Below are 21,953 nucleotides of genomic sequence, written 5' to 3'. Positions count from 1 at the left end.
CACCCAGGAAGCCAAAGATACTTAGTAGTCATACACGACAAACACAGTCAGGTCTGTGCGAGATACAGTGGCTCTCTGGGCAAACGCAATCATCATTTCCTCGCTTTCCTCGCTGATACTTTCTCAGTCACTGTAAAAAAAAATGCATGAAAAAAAGTTTCCACAAGAGATGTGCACACTAAAGGCCAGAATGTGAATGATTATGTTAACACGGCTAGGCCAGTCAGTACCAGGCTAGGAACATCCACAATACAGTACTACACACGACCAAAGAGAGCGAGAAACATTTGGGCGATCGGGGGAGGCAGGAAAAAACAACCCCAGAAAATTGTTCGAGGAAAACGAAAGTGCCGCAACACAATTTCATTTGAACAAGTGCCTTATTTCGGTAGACAATGCAACGTTTTAGTTAGTTTTGGAGACTTGAGAGTGCAATATTGCGCCTGATGCGGAAGGCAGCATTCGAAGCCAGCGAAAAGAAAAGTGTTCCGAGTCAGTGAGGTTGTATTTGTGTTGTTGTACTAGTACCAGGGCAGAACTGTTATGATGTGTCAATAAGTTTAAAGGTGGACGGAGGCTGGAATGCTGAGGCCTTGGTATTTGAGTCGGGTCTCAGAGGTAAGTTTTCATATTTGGCGACCGTCATGACAGAAAACTTGCAGCTATTTTATCCCACAATAAGATCTGAGTGCCTTTTTGTCGAGAGCACTCAGTCATCCAGAGCAAAAATTGTACCAGCTTATTATTGCTACGAGCTGGCAGCAGGGAAGAGCGTGGTGACTTCGTTTTTCGTAAATTATCGCTTGCCCAGAATTGCGATCAATCTGCTTAAATAACGTTAGAACGGAATATGTTTGCCTCTGTGTCGTGTTCGGCTCACATCTTTAGTTAGTGTTCGGTAAAAGACGATGCAAAAGCTAGAGACAATATGTACGACATAGTCAAGCGAGGGAGAGAGAAGCTGTTTGCTTTCCTCTTTGAGAAACGGTATGATCACTTCCCCTCATCGAAGATCTTATTGTTTTTTAAAGCAAATAATCTGAAACAAGCCTCGGCTAGTCACTGATGGTGTGATTTGTAAAAGTTTGGGGACGAAAAGTGAGGTGATGTCGCCTATAAAGTGGCTTTTGAAACCATTGCATGTTCTGCTAATGACACGTTCAGTACAGCAACTCGCATCAGGGTACTTTTATTTCATCTAATAGATCAGAGGCAGAGATCAGGCCAAATTAGGAGATTTTCACAAATATCGAGACTTATAAACGTCAGTTTAAGTAATGAAAGGGGTCGTATCGTCAACGGGGAAATCTTTCTTAATGAATGCATTTTGCGGAGTTTGACAGGAGTGAGATTTGCACTTCGTTTTCCCCAAAGCAAGATGGACTCTCTTTCGCTTGTCTGTCTCGTCAGACCCCAGATCGACATTTTGCACCGAGATGCAAACTTGAGCTTTGCTCTGTAACAGATAATTAGGGCAGATCAGCAAAATTAGCATTCGTCGAAGGTCGATGTTGGAATCGGGACAGTCATTTTCAGACGTATTCCTGTAATTTTTCCACTTCTCAGCGCCGAGAAAAGCGGCGCCTACGGTTTGCAGCTACAGCACCAGTCCGGTCTTACCTGAAAACTGCTACAACGTTGCAATTACTGTACTGTACATCCACTCGGGCGTACTGTACTTGTGATGATATTTTTGTGCTCTTATTTACACGCCACTTGGCGATCGCTAGATACAAAGTTTCGGAATTTTGTTTTTTTTTAATGTTATGGATGGCGCTGTAGCTGTAACATTTGTCAACTTGACGCTGGAAGTACGCAGAATAATACAACACCATAGTTTGGGCACTATCTGACTAATGCACGTACAGTATTGTACGGCTTCTCCGTGTTAGAAAGTTCATGTCGGAGAATAATTGTTGAGACTGAAGGTTAATCTTTCTCATATCATTCAAAGTCACGAATATGACATTGTTCTTGGGCTCGTCCTGTAATTGAAATCTAAAATGATCTCTGACTGAAGATTCAGTGTTTTGTATTTTTTATAGGTCATCATCACATGACAAAGACTGAGTGACAGATTCATCTTCATCTTTCAGATATTTCCATTTTCTGTACCTAAGTAAGTAAAACCTACGGTTCATTTATCAACATCGAATGATTTGTTTTTCCTTCACGTTGTTTCCTTTTTTATTTTATATGTACTTTAAAAAATAATCCTGACATTGCTTCATTTTCATTTATGCCAGTGAAACTAGTATCCTAACCAAAGATGTTTACTTTGGTTTTCAAAGCAGTTTTGTTATTGTTTAGTTCAGATATTTGTAAAATACTGTATGTGTTGTGAGAAAACAAATGAAAAGTGGCAGGTACTGTTGCAGACTTCAGAAAATGTCTGTCATGGAGCTACAGTACAAGCTCTGTCATAATGTTCAGATTTATGAAAGTGTGCAATCAAAGTAGGAGATTTCTGTAAATGATCTGCACCTCAGTGTCAGTATACTGTACGTTCGACTATGTATATCAGTGAATGCAATGACCATACAGTTTCTGTAATGCATTTTCTGTTACTCTTTCTGCTGTTTTCAATACATGTGTTACTGTAAACAATTCATATGCTGCGTATTTCAAAATGATCCACAAATGTCATTGACATCTTTTCTCCAAATATGCACTCTTATTTTTAAGAACTACAAGCAGTTTTTGTGCGATGAACTCATTTTTAGAGAGTCCATGCTCGTGAACTACATTAGTATCTTTAAACAGTTGTTTGACCTCTTATACTGTATATACTGTACATATTTATGTTTTACAGTGATTCAATGTAGGATTTTGATCCTCAGTTATGAAAGTGTTATCCTCAACTATCCCTTTATTGCTCTTGTAAAATGATCAGGAGAATGCATGTTCCTCCAAATTACTAAAAACAAGTTATTTTAATATTCACAATGGGAGTATTTTACAAAGTACCATAGAAATAATCCCCCAGCCCATCTAAATGTTGATACAATATATCGTATGCATTTATGATTCCATGTATCACATAGTACTGCATTTCCCTTACAGTGTTTTTTAAAGTTATATACTTGTTGAGAGCTGCCATTTGTAATGACTAAGAAAACATAGAATGGAGGAGAAATTCATATACTGGTGTGATAAAATGTACTTTTCATGCAGTATTTTCATTCCAATATGTATAAAATAGTTTATTGTGTGATGAAATACATTCTTCAAGGGTGTGAAAAGCCAACAAGCAATTGAGTTATTTCTGTGACACCAAATGTCCTAAGGAAGGAAGTATAAAAATCTTGCAGGAAAAGCACCACACAAACTTGTTTAAGAAACTGGCAGGTAACTTTGAATTTTGAAATAAAATTTTAAAAATTCTACCTTGGATTAATCAAAATGTCAAACTATAGTTTTTTTTTTGCCCTGTGGTCTCTTTGAGGCTGAAATCTAGTGCAGGTAATGTGGTGGGAATTTGTGACTAGTGCAGGTTTTGAATTTAGGTTTGAGTTTTGATCAAATAATAATTACCTGGGAGTCAGAGTGACGTCCTCCTGGTCCAGTGTCCTGTGGTGCATTCATTTAGCCTTTGTTAAACTTATAAAGTGCTTTGAGCTGAAGTTTATGCTGTTTACAAGATACACAGGGGTCCAGGTGGCCTTGTTACTGGTGCTGTTGAGTAGCTGGAGGTGTCAGAGGCTGACATACTGCAAAAAATAGAAGGAAAGAAAATATTATGTAGTTTTGAAGGTTTCCAAGCAGTCCTTGCTCACTTACTTCAACAGTGAAAGTGAGCCACAAGTAAAGTAAAGGGAGAAATAGAATGACGCCTACCAAGTTTGGTGTCATTGGTCAAACAGTTTTTGAAGACGGGCAGTTAGTGGTAGGATGTGTGTTGCAGTAGTGGATGACGACCTGTTGTAGGTGTAAACAGTGAAGTGTCACCACATTTGGGGGGCAAATCTGACGCAGGTTTTAGTGTGATGAAACCTGCGATCAGTATAGCATCTCGTATGAATTTCAGCTCGACCATGAAGCCTAGTCATCAGGCAGCCATCTTGTTTAAGACAGAATTCCATTTTTGATACATGTTAATCGTGTTGCCATTGAAACGCTAAATTCCAAATCTGGACTTAACTAGCCAAACCCTGGCAGTTTATGATAACAGGTTGCATCTCAACAAGAGAACAAAATGGCAGCCAAGAAACTAGCCTGTTTTATGAAGGAAGTCAGTACAGCACTAGAATAATACCAACCAATGGTGTGCAGTTCCACAGCAGGTCTGCCAAGTTTTCGGTCAATATGTGCTATGGTTCCCAAGACAATCATGGTCTTTTGGTACGCCTGTGAAGTTTCAAGTTAGTAGGACAGAGAGCTTTTGCTATTTATTTGATAACAAATATTATTGTAGCAGGTCAGATCTTGAAAAGGTTTTGGCTTTTCTAATGTAGGCAGTTTCAGAATGTTGCATGTAGGTTACAAAAACATCAACTGTTAATATAAAAGTGAAACGCAGAGCTTGAAAAGTGTACAGTGCGAGAAAGACCTAGGTGTTAATCTAGAAACATCAATTTCTGCATTTCTAGATATATCCCACACTGACAGGCTGAAAGAACTGAATTGTTCTTAGTTTCAAATGGAGAAGACTGATTCTGGTATTCAAAATGCTTAAAGGAATTGATAAAACCAATCCCATGACCCAATGTGAAGCACAAACCAGAGGACACTAGTGGAAACTGTGGGGGGGAGTATATTTATCACTGAGAACAGTAGGCACTTCTCTCACGAGTTGTAGGAGTCTGAATTAAGTCAGAATCATGACCAGGTCATGATTTTGATGCTGGGTAGCTACCTTGTTTCATGCAACAGCTAGATGAGCTATGTGGGACCACTGCCATCTCATTTGTAAAATTTCCCCTCTTATGTTGAGAAAATTGACAAATTTCTACTACAGTTGGTGCAGCTGTTCATAAGATTAAAAAAAAAGAGTTTTCAGTGGTCTGGTTGCCATCTTAATTGACACTGAACCTTAATTTGGTCATGGATTTTGTGATCTGATTTCCCAACTAGTTGCTAGGCTGCACAGTCTCTGAAAAATATATAAAAAATCATGGTCAGTGAAACCAGTTATAGAGAAAGGGATGATGTCAGGTTCTATGATAATATACATTTGTCTTAACATGTTTTCTTCATTTTGTAACTGAGTCCTGGAGTAATTTTCCAAAAGCTCATTTTAAACGGCCAGAAAGGTTTAACACTGGCTACCAGACCTTAAACTGTCCTCAGAGAAAACATGGTCGTCTCTACTTCCCACTTTCTGATGGAAAGTCCTGAACTTTCTGAAATGGCTGCTCCACAGGTTCACATGTTCTCAGAAAGCCAGTGTTTCAGCTCAGAATGCCTCCATGACACTGCACCAGGATATTAGCCCAAAAGTGGCATACCATGTTGGGATATTGGTGAATTGTTCAGGGGAGCAAGGGAGCAGTTCTGCATGTCGGAGTATTTGGCCATTTTTCCCCTCTCTGGTGAGACTGAAGGCTTGATAAGAATTTTCTTATCTGTTTAATTGGACACTGATGCGTTGCATTTCTTTGTGTTATTTAGACATTGATGATGGTCACAAAGCACAAATCGTTATTTTTCAAAGACTCTTTCCTTCCTGTGTATGATGAGTAGTGAAAATTGCATCTAGTATGGAGGTAATATATATGATGTTGGGGCAGAATCAATACATGAAACTCATTACAGAGTCATTACAGATATTGAGTAATTAAAGGAATGTTTTATGTTATGTAAAATGTATTTGGTTTTAGTTCTGAATATTTTATTTATTTTGCCTGAGGGATGTGCTAGAACTAGAAACACACTGACATCATGCCCTTCACGTGGCAACATTCTTCAAAGAAGCCCTCTTATTAATTTAAAAATATCAACATATGTGATAAAGACATCCCCACCATGATTTAAACTTTGTTTAGATTTTTAATTATTTTACAATGTGAAGGGTGGACGGAAGTTACTTGTTAATTTGCTTTGATTGCTGCATGGTATGGTACATCTTTTTGAACTTTTGAATCTAACTTGTCATGCAAATTTTTATTTCCTGAAAAATATTATTCCAAAATGCTGTTAGGTTTTTTGTGTCATTTGGAATTTCCAGTCCCATCCCTCAGTTACTCTAGTTAGTTTATGCCTTGATCGATTAAAATGAGAATTGTTTTTTAAATTCTCTGCTTTATTAAGAGGAACTTAAAATGAGAGAAAATAGCCTTTTGTTCCTTTGTTTCTCTTTTACAGCAAGTGGCTACCTGGTGTTTCTCTTTTAATCTGAGTGGCGTTAATGACACACAGGTATTTAAGCCACTATCAAAACCGTATAAATTCATTATAGTCTTCATTGTCTGTATATGAAACTGGTGGAACTAAGAATATAGATATTCATCTGACTTGCCTTGTACAGTGTTTGACCAGTTTAGGATTGTGTTCTTGTCCTGTGACTTGGAAAGGGGATGTGCCTGTTTAAACCTGCAGTTATCACAGCTGTTGAAAGTGGGAAACAACCTTGTTTGGAGAAAGACACCGTAGACTAGAGTTACTAATGTGCTGTTTGTTCCTTTCGTTATATAGAGTAAATATTAGCATTTAGTGTATGTTTGTAAGGCTTTCACCTAAGATTAAATATGATACTGTTTTGGAATATGGACAGAATACTATGAAGCGTATCTAAAATAATTGAAAACTAGGTCCACTGAATGATTTTTACCAGTTTTACTGTAGGCACTGAAGTGCTAAATGAATAAAAGTAATAAAGGAAGTGAAACAAACATTGAGTTAATTACACCCTGAGTGAGATGATTGGATGTGTCTGTTTAGTTGGTATTAAAATGATTAATAAATTGTCATTAATGTTAACGATTTATGCGTCTACTGGAATAGATTCAGAGGAGATCTTCTGGTTATTTAAACTGGGTTGTTCCTAAAACTTTCTCCGTGTTCCCTCCTATAGACCTACTGTAACGTGTCTTGTAAGTTTGCTTTCTTAGTTGCGTTTTGGCTCTGCTCAGATGGTCGCTTTAGGAAAGACAGGAATGCCAGTTGGATGTGTGGGGCAGAGTGACAGAGACTGTTTTGCATGGAGGGTCTATCAGAAAATGAGAACCACAGTATCCAGAAAAGTATGTGTGTCAGTTTTGCTCAGCTTCTCAATAGTGCCACTGCAGTTTAGGTTTTGATTTTAGAACTGAAAATGTGAGGTTATGTCTTGGCAAAATAGCGTAATTTAGATTGTATGTTTCATGGTAACTGTGGAATCAGGATGTAATACAACTGTAAAGTCCCCAAATTCATATTAAGCCCTTAACATCAAAATATTTTGCATTAAGAGTCTTTAAAAGGGGTAACTGGATTATTAGTGCCTTTAAGGTGCTGGTTTGTTCTTTTGGAATGATTACATACTTTTTCCAGAATACATTCTGTATATCCATTGAGTGCTATGTATGAATTTCTGCTTTGCTCAATAAATAGGCACCTTCATATTGATTAATGGATTCTCAAGTCATTTTCTTGACTTTTTGAATGTAATATTGATTGTATTTTAAAACATGTTGAATTTAAACTTTACTGGATATAAATTGAGTGATTTTTTAAAAAGTACCTCTTTTTAAAAAAAGACTTATACTGTATACAGATTAAAGTTACTCCATTCAATGTTCATTCCATCCTATCCCAAATGATTTAGTAGTAATTTACATAAATAACTCCTAATGATTTGTTTACCTCTCTGTTTTCAGACACTATAGCTGTTTATTTCCATGCTTGGATATCACATCACCTATGATTTAGTTATAGTCATACAGCCCTCTGACACTGTTAGTTTTTAAAAGACTACAATTAAATGAAAGATTTCTTATTTCCAGCGGTAAATTTTGTTATCATTTTGTGGAGCATCTGATGCGTGTATTGAATTAAACCGGTGTTTAATTTGTGCTACTGTAATTTCGGCATCTGTAGCATATACTGTACCCTGATCTCAGGTGACTGTGAGAGAGAACCAACAGTAACTAGAGCCATTCAGTAAATGTGCTTGAAGCAGTCTTTACATGTAAGAGATCTTTTTCTTTGCTTGGAGTAAGAAGAAGCACAAACTCAGAAGTCTTGTATTGTGGTTTAGTGACAGGATAGCAGTTGTGATATAGTGCTCATTCACATTTGATTAAATGTTGTTCAGGTGGATGCCAACGAGCTGAACTGTCGTGGAGCTTGGTTTGTAAAGCATGTCCTTTAATGACCCCATGATTGCATAGATGTACAGTAACTCTTTGTTCCCACAAATAGGTGGACGTTTGTGCTCTTCAGATGTCGGACAGTTGTACAGTGTAGAGGTTTCCTCTGTGATTGGGGAACTGCTTCTGTACAAGTTCCTTCAAAACTGAACGTAAGAAAATTATGTCATAGAAAGAGATGGCCTTTTGATCCATCGTGCTGGTTTGGTTACCAGCAGCTTATTGATATGAGCATCTGTTATATGCTGCTCTTTCTTGAAGGTTCCCAATAACTGGCTTGAAGAACGTGTTTGTTCTGCATATTGCAGATACTCCCCACTCTTAGTGTATAAAAGTGCCTGATTTTCTCAGTCCTGGACAGCCTTTTAGAATTCTTTTGAATATTATTTCTAACTACATTTGCAGCAAAGTGAATGGATTTATTGTTTTTTTTAACATGCACAATTTTAGTGTGGCAAAGTTTTTGACAGTTGGCTCCTAAGGTTTTTCCATAACGCTGAAAGACATCTCATGAGACATCATGTGAGATAAAAGAAGGCACTGAACAACTAAAAGTTTGTAGCGTACATGTTTCTTAATCTCTTTTAGCTTTTATTGTTAATTGGGTGCTGATTAGCTGCAGTCCAGGACACAATTGTTAATGCAGCTCTAATTAATATCTAATGTAGAATGTAGCATGCTTCATTTGCTTCCTAACAGTCACTTTGCTCCTTATTAAACCAAACTAATCTCTTACTCACAGAAGAGTCTGCTGCCGATTTATTACTTATAGTAGTTTGGGTTAATCTAAACAGTTGTTAATTGTATGAAAGGAGTTTTAAAGTTTATTAATAAATGGCTAATATTGACACAATTTGTGATATTGTGACATACAGTTTGTAATCAAAATATTAAAACATTTTAGATTGAAATACAGCTTGTGTTCTCTTAACAGAGAATGGCGGGCGAAAGTAAGAGTATTTTTTATTTTTATTTTTTGGCTCCATTTCTCATCAGTTATAGTGCTTGCTGACCACTGTTCACAGTCCCAATATAATGCTTCTGCATGTTTTTACACTGAGTTGATATATCCTTAAATAAGTGGTGATACTTGTGGTTATAGATTGAAAACCAGAGTCTAGAAATGACCCACATCAATTCACTTTGTCTGCATGGTTTTTACTTCAGCGTAAATGCAGAAAGTGTAGTGTAGTGAGAAGGGATGTGTTTGCTGGGTGCAAAGATATTTTTCAAATGTGAAAATTGAATTTTTAAAGCAATGCTGTCATATGAATAAGACAATTTTATCTTTCAGCAATTCTAGCCTTTCAGTAAAAACAGATTTGAATTACTGTATCTGAAAAATGTCCGGATTTCTTTCCACCGTTTCGTATAAACTTTTTCGACAGTTTAAACTGGACGGTTTCCTTTGCCCCGCATATGGATTACATTCCTGGTGTGGGTATGCAAGGTTCCACTTTGCAGAGACACCTGGAATAGCAAAATCCAGTCTTTTCAGGGTTGCTTTGGGATTAGCAGGGGTCTGATGAAAGCCATTTTGCTGGTTCCGCTGTGCTTTGAACAGGTTCAGGTTTAATTGGAGTACAAGTAAGACCTAACATGCTGTAGTGGTGGAAATGTGGAATTGAAATGGAGTGATACCTCTGACTGGATTGAAGTGAATTTTATCAAAGTGCTCTCATTTTTTTTTTGGTATCTGAAAAGGGTGTTGCTTGAGCTGAAAGAGGAAAGAAAAACGATTCAGCCAGACTGCATTCTAAGTCTTTGCGATAACACCTTCCAGTAAAGCTCTTGTACTAATTACCCCTGTTTTTAAAAAGTGTAATTACAGTTGAATCCCACCTTCGTTATCAAGACTGTGTGGGCTCCTCCTTTTAGATGGGGTTTGCTCTACGTTGAGTGCGGCAGCAGCTCCGCTATGTGACAAGAGCCAAGCAAGTGAGAATTCATGTAGTCTGATTTTGGGTGCCTAGACATGAGCCAAGGGTGGCAAAGTTGTGGGTGTTCATTAGGGAGCAGCTGCTGATCTAGGTTGAGTGAGAGAAGTTTGTACAAGCTGGGCTGCATGAGAGAGAATTTGAGCCAGAATAATGGGACATGTTGTGCTATTTGTCAACATGCTTGCAGGCGATTCTGTTTAATAAAGCATACCGTTTCTTTAATTGACAAACTATTATCCTGCTTTCCAGTTTTGGCTTCATCCACTGACATCATTGCATATTATAATTAATTATGAGAACAACAAATAATTCTAGAATTAGAACGAAGGCCTGCTGCTGAGGTATGAACGTGCTGAGTGAACACCTCCTTTGCTAAAAAAAAGAGATCCTAATCACTCATGAATTAAAGCCTTCACTGACCCCAGCCACATCGTGACAGCAGGTATTACCTATTTTGTTTATCTTCAAAAACATTAGGAAAAAATGAAGAGTTATTTAAAGAATTCTTAAAGAATTCAACACTTCTCTTAACAATCTGACTTTGGCTTTTCGAGTAAGAACTATTAAGACTGTGATTCAAACTCTCAGTGGAAACAGAGTTAAAGGTACGGTATCTGAGATGTCATCCTCTGCTGGCAGTAATCTGTAATCGGTGACAAGAGGTAACACTGAGCTCATGTGCAGATCCATTCCATCAAGATAGTCTCATGCTTATACCTCCTGCTGTATCTTTTCCAGGACTGTTACCATCTGATCGGTCTCGTCGATGCCTGAATAATGGCAAGCTTGATAACAACGCTGATCACTACTTTTCCCCCACATTTAACAGCTGTTATGGGCTCAATAGATCACATGACAGGTCACATAACTTCATATACCCATATGTAGACCAAGCTCAAATAAATCAACACTTATTTGAATTTAACATTTTCTTTACAATTTTGGCCATAGGTGATGAAGGTGAATAATTTTGTCACAGTAATCCATGGTTTACCTCTTCCCTTTATTACTGTGCTCAGTAATTTGAATTCTCATTTACAAAATAGCTCTGATTCTTCTTTGTAATTATCAAAGCCTATAGTGCAATGCAGGCAGTATTTCGAATGTTCCTGTGCTTCTCATGGCTCACAGTCACCTAGGAAACTTTGAAGTGTCTCAGAGCCTAAAATTAAACTTTCTGTGGAGATAGAAGATAGAGAGCAGTCCTTCTCCGAATATTTAAAAGAGAGCCCAAAGTATTTGGTTCCACCACAGAAACTGAGCAAACAACACATGACCTGGCTGTTCAGAAAGCCTGAATGCGACTGCTCTTATGTTTGTTGAGGAGGACGAGGCTAGAAACATGCTGTAGAAAGGGTCATCTCCATTTTCTTTGTAACATATTTCAGTTGCTTTACTGTAAGTCATCTGAAGAGGGCAAATATTTTTGCTTCCACAGATCTGTGGAACAGACTGATGGACCTCTTAAATATCTTCCATTGTGCTCATTTGTAATTTCTCAGACATGCCATTAATTTATCTTTAAATAACCTGTTGAAGCAAAGCCAAGGTTATGACAGGATTTAGGTATTGTGTAGTAGTGCATTCGTATGGATTTTTTTTTACCATTTCCACCCCAGAGGAGTTGGTACTTAATTGTATTATTTTTATTTCATTTTGAGGTCTTTAGCTATGCTAAAGTGTTGATGTGTCTCTACCTTGTCAAGAAATGACAAGGAAAATTGAGCTGAAAAATATATCATCTTTCAAAACACATTACTGCATGAGGGTTTGAGCGCGGAACGCATTAGAGCAAAATACATTTTTTGCCGGTACTCAAGGGTGTTACTTTATTAATCTTTGTTGTAGCATTTTGTCGCCTTGGATTTTTTAAAATTGTGCTGAAGTTATATTTGACCGCTAGAGGGCAGCAGATAGCAACAAATGATCCCTTTTCTTTTGCATTCGTCACGGCAATATTTTCCTGTGACCTTAGAACTTAATCAGAGCTTCATGTCACGGTTGGTTGTAAATATGTTTTGAAATATATCAATATATTCATAAAAGATACGTCTTTCTTTAAATAAATCAGTACTTAATAATGTTATTTTGCTTTTGAGAACTTTTGCTAATCTGTAGGGTCTGATACCAAAATGCTGGTTGTGTGTAGTGTTGCAAATGATAGCACGTCACTCACGAGGGTACTGAAAATAATTTAATAAAAGTTTAAGATCTTTGCTATGGAGAGTGGTGCATGTCACGAATTGTAACTGCCTGAAATTGTATGATTAAATAAGTCCAATGCATTTTTTGTCTTTTACTTTATATGTATGTTCATTTCGTGCTAGTTTCTCTTCTAAACGGTAGAATCAGAAAACCCTTTGAATTGCATTGAAAAGCAAAATAACCAGAATACTATGAAAGTCTTTCTCATGGTTAGATCTTGTATGATGTGGAGTAACCTAATTTAAAATGGGCGACAGTGAGCTATGAAATAGATACAGAGCAGTGAGTTTGCAAGAAATAAAGTAATTTGATTTTTTTTGTGCTTTGGATTTGTTAAGGGTCCTAAATGGGGAGACTTTTACAGTGCACGCGAAGGTCATGTCTTCAGTCCCGTTCACTGCTGACAGAGATAATGATGCAGAGGTCTGGGAGCTATAGGGACAGTGCTATTTATGCAGAATGTGACTTAAGAGATTATGACAGATGGGGTAATATGTATCTGAAGTGAATGGATAAAACCTTTCCCAGTTCAAAAGAGAAAGATAAGGTTGCTGTAAGGCAGGCAGTTTCTGGCAAGTGATGAGTTCCAAGATGAATAAAGGAATTTAGAATTCTGTGCCTTTTCTGGAGGTGCATACAGTACAGTAGAACTGATGCAAAAATGGAAATATCAATGTTTAATAAAACAGTAGACAAATTGTACTTTTTTGTAGTGTGGCAATGTAAAAATAACAGGGTAGTTTACTGTTAATTGGAAGTGTACTGTAATGGAACAGGTAAAGGTTTATTCAATGTTAAAAGGGAAAGAGAAGAGACTCAGCATTTCGGCTGTGGAGCCTTCTTCAGATGTGAGGGAGAGAGGGAAAACAGCAGCTAATAAAGCATGGGAGAACAAAAGACAGGGTAGTTAAGAGGAGGCCGGGAGCTGGGAAGACGGGGCATCGATACTGAGCAAGACCCTTAACCACAACAGCTCCAGGGGCGCCGTATTAATGGCTCACCCTGCGCTCTGACCCCAAGCTTCTCTCCCTGTCTGTGTGTCTCATGGAGAGCAAGCTGGGGTATGCAAAAAGACAAATTCCTAATACAACAGATTGTATATGGCCAATAAAGTGATCTTATCTAATCTTTCCTTTCTGCATGGAATAAACCTTTACCTGTTCCTTTGCAGCCAACCCAGGCAGACAAGCAGGCTCCCTGCTTGAACTGTACTGTAATATCATGCTGTGTAAATGTTCTGTGTCCCTGTGTCCTCTTCCTTGCAGTGGAATGAACCACTTTCAAAGCACTTAGGTCCGATTGTTCCAACTTTTATAACTTGCATGCCAGAAGGATCTGGGATCAATTACATCTGTAATTGTGCCATTTGTAATTAACTACTGTTGTAGTGTAATTGTGTTTGTAGTCACAGCTTATCCTTGGCAAAACGTGCACAATTGAAATCATTTAATCACCATTGTAATAAAGAGATATGTGATTCATTGTGTCAATAAGGCATAGTTATGCATTTATTTGATATACTTATGTTTCTGGATTTTTTTCATCTGTTACATGTAGGTCAGTCTGTCCTTAATCCCTATTTTGAGTTAGAGATTTTTATTTATTAGAGTTATTGGTAAGTTTAGGCTTTAGAGCTAGGTTTGTAATAAGGGTTGGAGCAGGCAGCGTTTGGGAAGAGGAGGTCGAATTCCCAAATCTTGCCATTTCCGCTCTCCTACATATAAATATCTCGCCTGCTGAGCCTCCCTTTGCCCTCCTTTCTCACACCCCTCCCTTCATCCCATCGTCACCCTTGCAGCAGCTCCCTGGCTCATTCCTCCAGACGAGAGGGGGGGTCCAAATCAGCCTTGTGCTCGCTGGCAGGCTGTCTTCCCCTTACACAGGCGACATACGCCAAATAAACTTTCAGTACGTTTCAAACTTCCAGTCCGTTGAGTCTCTTTGTCACAATAAATAGGATGTAAATTAACTAATGAAAAATACATTCTAAGGTTGTGAAAAAGGCTGTGGTTAGAATTAGGTATAGAGTTTGCAGTATTGGTTCAAATTATGTTTAAGTATCATTGTATTGAATATTTTAATTACTGTAGCACAGTCATAATTGTTACTGAATGTGATATCCGTGCATTTGTAATTGATTCTGTGTAATTCACGGTTATTGTGACAATCATAATTCAGCAAAGATTGCCACTTAAATTTGCACTCTGAAGGGGTTCTATCATGACCGTAGCTGCTGTATGTTTGTGTTATCTACAGTGTTTATCAGAAGAGTGGTATTCTAATAATTTTCCATTTGTTGAGTTTCCTCTTCTGGGACGTTTCTGTATCAAGCCTTTTTGGCACATTGTCCCTCTAATCTCCTCAGCTGCCCGACTCCGTTTGTGCCAGCAGGTTAATTTTTGATTGATTGTTATTTGGTGCAAAACGCTGATTGTCAAAAGGTCCTATTATGGATGAATGATGAGGGCAGGAGGTTGATTAGCCCTGCTGTATTCTGTAGTAAAGGTTTAAGAAGAGAGAAAAGGGCATTATGCAATGTTAATTTAATTTGTGCAAAATTAAATTGTGAGCTAAATATTTTTCTTGTAAATGGGAAACGGTAATCTCTCAGGGCCTTTGCAGATAGAAGCTACTGCACGCAGAGCTTGTTAACTCGGTGGGTTTTCTGTCCTCCCTCCTCTCTGCATTTTGTATAGGCTCATTAAAAATCCCTGCACTGGGAAATCGAAGAAAGGGAAAAGTGATCATGCAAATCTAAAGTGTTTTCAGTGATCTCACTTAGGTTTCTGCCGTGAAATGGTCAAGGGGCAATTTATTCATTTGACAACAGCAGGCTTTGCTGCGCTGTTACTAAACGTTAAGAAATGGTGCGCTGTTTCTGAATGCTTAAAGGTAATTGAATTAAAGTAGGATGCAGTGTATTGTAATGAGCAGCCGGACTATTTTATAAGAGTAATTGTTCCCCTGCTTTTCTGGATTGCTTACCCTACTACATTTAAAGAGGCTGTCCATCCTTTAAATATTTTATACGGTTTATTTCAAAAGCCTCATTGCAATTAAAATTGTTTATTTGATTTTTGTTAAACACTTTTTGTGCATGTTTAGTTCGCTTATTGATTAGTAGTTTTCTTTGTGTTGCACCCATACTGTTTAAGATCTTGACCAGTTTAGACTACATTGTAAAGGGCAAGTTGTCTTGTTTCCACAGGTTAACTTAAGATATTCTGTCGGTGGATCAACAAAATCATAAAATAAAATCCGACCAGACACACTTTCCATCCGAGTGTTAATTACACTTGGTCAGGAGTGTCATGCTGTTAATACTGTAAGTAGCTCTAAACACTCAATTAATCTTGAAACATTGATTTCCATTCAGATTAAAGACAATTTTGTGGTTTTACATGTGAAATTTATGGATCCCTTTCTGTTGTTGCTCAAATGTTATAAGAAAAATTTGACAGTAATTTTATTGGGGGAACTGAACCATGTTAATTAAAATATCATATCAGTTCTTTCTCCCTCTCCACTCCTCTTCATTTTAAATGCTTTGCCATCTTAATAGACAGTCAGAGCTGCCCTCATCTTCTTAGCTCATTGTTCCGCTGGCTTGCACTAATATGTTAATTACAGGAGCCTTTATTTGGCACAGAAGATCGTTTTGGCGCGGCTGTATACCTAATACAAAACGCTGTTGGCAAAAAGAAAAAAGAAAAAAAAGGTAATGGTGTTAAATTCCTGCTGTGGAATTTTTAATGGGAGCTTAATTTTGATATCAGGAGACATTTTTAGGTATTGAAAGGCTAGATATTTTGAGTTGTTGAAGACAATTTCCATACACATGTGTGGCATTCAGATATGCTCCATTGAGCCAAGAGTTATTGAATGAAAAATAGGCGTGGGTTATATTTAAAGTTGTATATGTTTCAATCTCTTTTTTTTTTGTAGCAACAGACAGGTTAGGCCCCTGATTTAGCTTCAGATTGACACTAATATTCCGTCTGCCTGCCATTTAAAATTCACAGATCTCATACTTGATGGTGGCTTTTCATTTGCCGTTAAAAACCCAGCAGTAAGTGCTAGGTGACATCAGTGTGGAAGCTGCAATTGTGACATCTCAGCAAGCAGGTTGCTGCTGTAGGTTGTGTTGTTTGACAAGTAGGTGGTGCTCTTTCCTCTGGTTTAGAAATTCCAGAATACGCCACTGTGGTGACCTGGGACAATGTGCTGTCTTTTGGAAACAATACAGAAGACTCTTGTTATGTTAAGTGTATGTTATCAGCGTCCTGGTTAAATTCCACTTCAGGCTTGCAGAGTCTGGCCTCCTTAAATTTTCCCCTTGAAGTAATTTTTCAACGGCCCACTTTCTCTTTTGTGATTTTGGGTGGCTGGAGTGTAATGGCTGCCACTCATTATTCACTTCGACACCAGGTGGTTGCAGAGGGTCTCCTTCCTTTGTATGAAGCGCTTTAGGATTGTTTGGGTTGAAACGTGTTATACAAATGCGACCAGTTATTATTATGGGTTTTCTAATTCACAAATGGCAGATAGGTCAAAGTTTTGATTTAATCTAGCAATATCGTGTTGCTGTTTAGTGTGAAATGATTATATACAGTTACTTGCTTTTTTGTTAATAATGTTTTTTTTTCAGCATGCAGTGTGTCTGTTTTGGCCTTTGTCTTTTTGAAGTGTTGACTGTTACGCAAGAGACTTTTACAGACTTTAATCTATCGAAAAAATAATTATGTAATTAATCATACACTGCAATCTGGTTTTGGTTCAGTCATCTCAATCTCTTGTTTTATCTTGAGAATATTATATATGAACCCATAATTTACTTTGTTACTAAGCACACTAATTTTTTTTTGTGAGTTTGACATCTGAAGAAAGCTCAACAGCTGATAATTCTTCTTTCTGCTTTTCAGCTTGGAATTAACCTTTCTTCTTCTTCCTATTATTATTATTATTATAGGATGTAAAGGAATAAGAACAAGTAATAGGTTTATTCCATGCTGAAAAAAAGTGACACACCTCACACCTGAAGAAGGCTCCACGGCCGAAACGTTGTGTTCTCTTTCTTCTTTTTTTCAGCATGGAATAAACCTATTACTTGTTCCTTTGCAGCCTACGCATGCTGACGCAGCTACCCACCTGTAAAGGAATAAGTTAAAGTTCATTCTGTGCTGAAAGGTGAAGAAAAGCCACAGGTGTGATATTATATTTTATGTTTTTGGATCTGTGCTCAAAGTAGTTTGAATATCCAGATGGCTTTCACAACTTAAACTTAATTAAAACAGCGGTAATGGAGCTTTTTCCCAGCGTCGGTTTTCACATCCTCCACGGGAGGAGTCCTCTCGTCCTCTGCGATGACGGGCGCAGCAGCCGCTCCTGGACCTCTGACTCTCCGCCTCTCTCCCCAGGGTCAGTGCCATGAAGGGAGGAGGAAGGGGCAAAGAGCCCCCCCTGGACGGGGAGCTGAGCAGCAAGCGCCCCAAACGCAAGTGCCTGCAGTGGCACCCGCTGCTGTCCAAGAAGGCCCTGGATTTCTCTGAGGAGGAGGAGGATGAAGAAGAGGAGGAGCTAGAGAAGGTGGGGTCCTGTTCTCAGAAGAACAGCACGGAGTAGGGGGGTGCCGTGTGGGGTGACTGAGAATTTTTCCTGCCTCCGAGAGGTTTTTTTTGTGCTTTGTCTCAGCTGTGGCTGGGATTGTCACATATGCATCAAGGCAAAAGCGTAATTTGGGCCAGTATTTGCTCGTTAGGTTATATTTGCATGTGGTACTTGCTGGGAGTTCCTGTATCTTTGGTGGCTCTGTCTGGCCCGCGATGAATGCTCTTTTTTTTTTTTCGAGAAAGCCTCCACAGACTGGGATGCTTATTTAGCTGTGCTGGAAAAGCTGTTGGGGATCGGCGTGCCGTTCGAGGATGGCACCGAACTGGGTCTGGTGCTCGCTCGGGGGGCGGCTGTGCAGGGAGGAAGGGTCTGAAGCGCGGTGCCTCTCTCCTCAGGAGCCGCTGCTGTGCGGGGAGGCTGGGGCCGCGGAGGCCGAGGCCGGCGGCACGGAGGAGGAAGAGGGAGAGGAGGAGGAGTCCTCGGAGCAGCGCGCCCGCCGGCCCATGAACGCTTTCCTTCTCTTCTGCAAGCGCCACCGCTCGCTGGTGCGACAGCAGCACCCTCGCCTCGACAACCGCGGCGCCACCAAGATCCTGGCGGACTGGTGGGCCGTGCTGGACCCCATAGAGAAACAGAAGTACACGGACATGGCCAAGGAGGTGAGGGCTCCCACACAGGTTCATTTTAAATAACAAAGTCCATTTTTAGCATGGGACGCTTATTTATTTTGTGTGAAATCAGACATCTGATACTCCTGCAAAACATCATCAGAAATCACCACATGCTTTTCGACCTGCATACAGTTTCACTGCACTTTTGGAACAGTAGCATGTCAGTCTAATACGGTTCATGCAGTATTGCCTGTAGAAAAGATGTCCCATGCAGAAACCTGGTTGTGTCCAGTTTCACAGTGGCCAGGACAGAGTTTACTAGTACCCATCGTCCACTAACCCACTTGGAGGTGCACCTCAACTGAACCGTTTTGGGCAGGGGGACCTCCAGTCATACTGTGGGTCACCTGAGCAGCTCCCACATAAGTCCACTTTGGTCTCTGTGGTCTCCTAGCCTGATGTCTGGCAGATAAGAAGTCTCTGTTCTATGAGTTACATTTCTGACACTGGCTTATAAAAGTGAAGACTCCCCCAAAAGGGTTTACTTTAGAGTAGCAAGACAAAGCACTGCCCGTGGGCTGGGAAAAGACCCATTAGGTTTAATGATTAGACCCATTAGGTGTGCAGAATTTGATTGTAATTGAATGACAGTCAAGTATGGTGAGAAAAGACGAGGTGTGTAAAACGTGGAAGCTATTGATAAGATTTTGAAAATGATGCCCTGGCCCCTGAGAAAGAAAACAATGAGGAAGTATGGAAAGAAATAACGCGTTTGTCCACCAAAAGGACCTTCTAGCTGGTCCTACCATTTAGCACGTTCTCGTCACTCATAAAAACAGGCAGTCATTGGCAGTCAGCTTGATTCAAGAATCTGATTTGCAGATAACCAGGAGGTACAAGACATGAGACTTGGAGAAGGCTTGTGAAGTGATGGAAAGAAAATAAAAGAGCTCCAGTTCTCTGTGTGAACAATTTCCATTGCATAATATGTTACAAGGTAGCTCAAGGTGCTGTGGGTACTGAGAGTCCACTTTACAGAGCAGCAGGTGTTTCCGTAAAAGCATGGTGCTGTCATTTAAAATCACAGCTAAGCCCTTGTCAAGCAAGAGCATACATCACTCGAATTTCATGGTAGATATCATAACTACTGGCAGATTTGTGCTGAATCATTTCAGGCTACAGAGATAACTTGTAAAGTTCCTCAGCACATCACTACTGTGTCATTGTAAATATTGGCGATTTATAAGATTTAAATGTGTGCTTGTTTGTGTGTTAAGTGCTCTACTTAGCCACAAAAGGGAAATTTCTTAAGAAATTCTAAACTGTGTTTAGGGTAATCTGTAAATTGTTTCCAGTGTGGAACTCTCCTGCACGGAGTTCTGTTTGATTTCTTTTCTACTGGGAGACCGCTAACTAGAGCACGTTATGAGAGCTACAATGAATCACAGTGCCTATCTAGTGCTGGCTCTCCCTCATGCTGCAGCACAGACAGAGATGCATTGTGATCAAGGTGAAAGGTTGGATGCGTGTGAAATAATGAAAACACGAGCTTCGCGAAAGATTTTGACAACAGCCTAAAGATCTGCTAAACAGAACAGTTGCTCTGAATTGACTTGACAATATCAAATCCATGTGTGTGATCTCCGACGCTACAGGGAGCATGTTTCCAGTCTTCAGATCACGGCTTAGTCTTAATCTGCGCTGCTGGTTCCACATTATTTTTGTGGGGATGTGGTTTATTTTCCTGCTCTGTCTTTTCAAGAAATGCATTGGTCATCTGAAGCAAGTGCAGTCACACAGTAACTTCCTGAGGAGTTCTGGGTTGTGGAATGTCTGATGCTCTTGTTTCTCTTTGTTTTTCTTTGTATCTCAAAAAATAGGTAGCACTCTGCTTGCGACCAGTAAAGCACAAATAATGCAACTCTTTTCACGAAAAAATACCTGGTGGATGAATCTCAGGACATTTGTTAACACCATCTGGCAAATGACCAGTTTAAAGCAACATGTTTTCCATTTTGTCATGCTGGTTAAAATCCTTGCATTAAGATTGTGTTAATATTGTTACATAAGCATGTGATTAGTGGCATTTTCGAAGACATCAACATAGAGTTTTTGTTTGTTTTTACTCTTTGTATTACTCTTTATTTTCCGTCAAATGTCATTGTAAGCACAATAACAATCTGTAGTCAGACCTTTCCTGTATGACCTAAAAATCAGTGTTTGGTGGAACTCCACCTGCTGGTCATAGTGAGCCATTACAGCCCACTGACGTCTGAGCCTAATCCTTTCCTTTTTGCTTTCCTGCAGTACAAGGATGCCTTCATGAAGGCCAACCCAGGGTACAAATGGTGTCCCACAACCAACAAGCCTGTGAAGAGCCCCTCCCCCACCGTCAGCACCCGCAAAAAAGTGTGGCCCTTCTCAGTCGAGCCTCCCAAGGACAGTGCCATAGGAAAGAAGCTGCCCAAGACTGAGGACATGCCACAGCTCAACTTTGCCATGGCAGGTGCGTCCCTGAAAACTGCAATGTCCGAAAATCCAAAGCCAATAAAAAAGATCCTGAAAATGCCTAAAGAAACACACCTGGAATGTTGTGCATTTATTTACGTAGGGATTCCTTTTTAATTTGCAGATCCTACCAAAATGGGAGGCCTGAGCATGCTGCTCCTGGCTGGAGAACACGCGCTGACTGCCCGAGAGGTAAACCCGAGCACTTGTGTCCTCTTCCTTGAGTCTTCTGCAGTGCCGGCATGTCCTGTAGCAGTGTACATGCTGCACTAGTCATAGCCCTGGGATGGCAAGGTAGAGGTGGCTGACAAAGAAAATATGAAATTCAGAATGCATATCAGTGCGTTTTAAGTTGACAGCCAGCAGTGTCATAAGAGATCACTTTATTGGCCATATACAATTACCTGTATTAGGAATTTGTCTTTTCACATACCCAAACTTGCTCTCCATGAGACACACAGACAGGGAGAGAAGCTTGGGGTCAGAGCACAGGGTCAGCCATTTATACAGCGCCCCTGGAGCAGCTGGGGTTAAGGGGCTTGCTCAGGGACCCAATGGAGAAGGATTCCTCTGCCGGCCACGGGATACGAACCAGCAGCCTTCCAGCCACAGGCGCAGATCCTTGGCCACAGAGCCACTGCATTGCCCTGCAGTCATTGCATGGTAATTCAAGGGATTCTTTTACAGGATTCCATAAACCTTGCTGGAAATGGGAAAAACAGCTGCTTAAAATCCAAAATACAGAATTTAAGGCTTCGATTTATTTTTACAAAAAGATGATACTGGAGTAA

The 21,953-nt window shown here is 39.5% G+C and overlaps 1 protein-coding gene across 2 annotated transcripts in view; it reads left to right on the top strand.

Annotated features, from left to right (window-relative positions):
- Positions 1–21,953, top strand: part of bbx (BBX high mobility group box domain containing) — a 42,506-nt gene that overhangs the window by 183 nt on the left and 20,370 nt on the right. For both annotated transcript variants that reach the window (XM_088921655.1, XM_088921654.1), the window contains exons 2-6: positions 2,046–2,119; positions 17,851–18,019; positions 18,439–18,702; positions 20,962–21,160; positions 21,287–21,354. In XM_088921655.1, the coding sequence (XP_088777781.1) occupies positions 17,861–18,019; positions 18,439–18,702; positions 20,962–21,160; positions 21,287–21,354 (690 nt within the window). In that variant the 5' untranslated portion in view covers positions 2,046–2,119; positions 17,851–17,860. The remainder of the gene's footprint in view (positions 1–2,045; positions 2,120–17,850; positions 18,020–18,438; positions 18,703–20,961; positions 21,161–21,286; positions 21,355–21,953) is intronic.

The sequence above is a fragment of the Atractosteus spatula genome, chromosome 7, assembly GCF_055471065.1.
Source record: "Atractosteus spatula isolate fAtrSpa1 chromosome 7, fAtrSpa1.hap1, whole genome shotgun sequence".
NCBI lineage: Eukaryota > Metazoa > Chordata > Actinopteri > Semionotiformes > Lepisosteidae > Atractosteus > Atractosteus spatula.
Note: the sequence above shows the minus strand (reverse complement) of the source record. Positions and strands in the feature narration are given on the sequence as shown.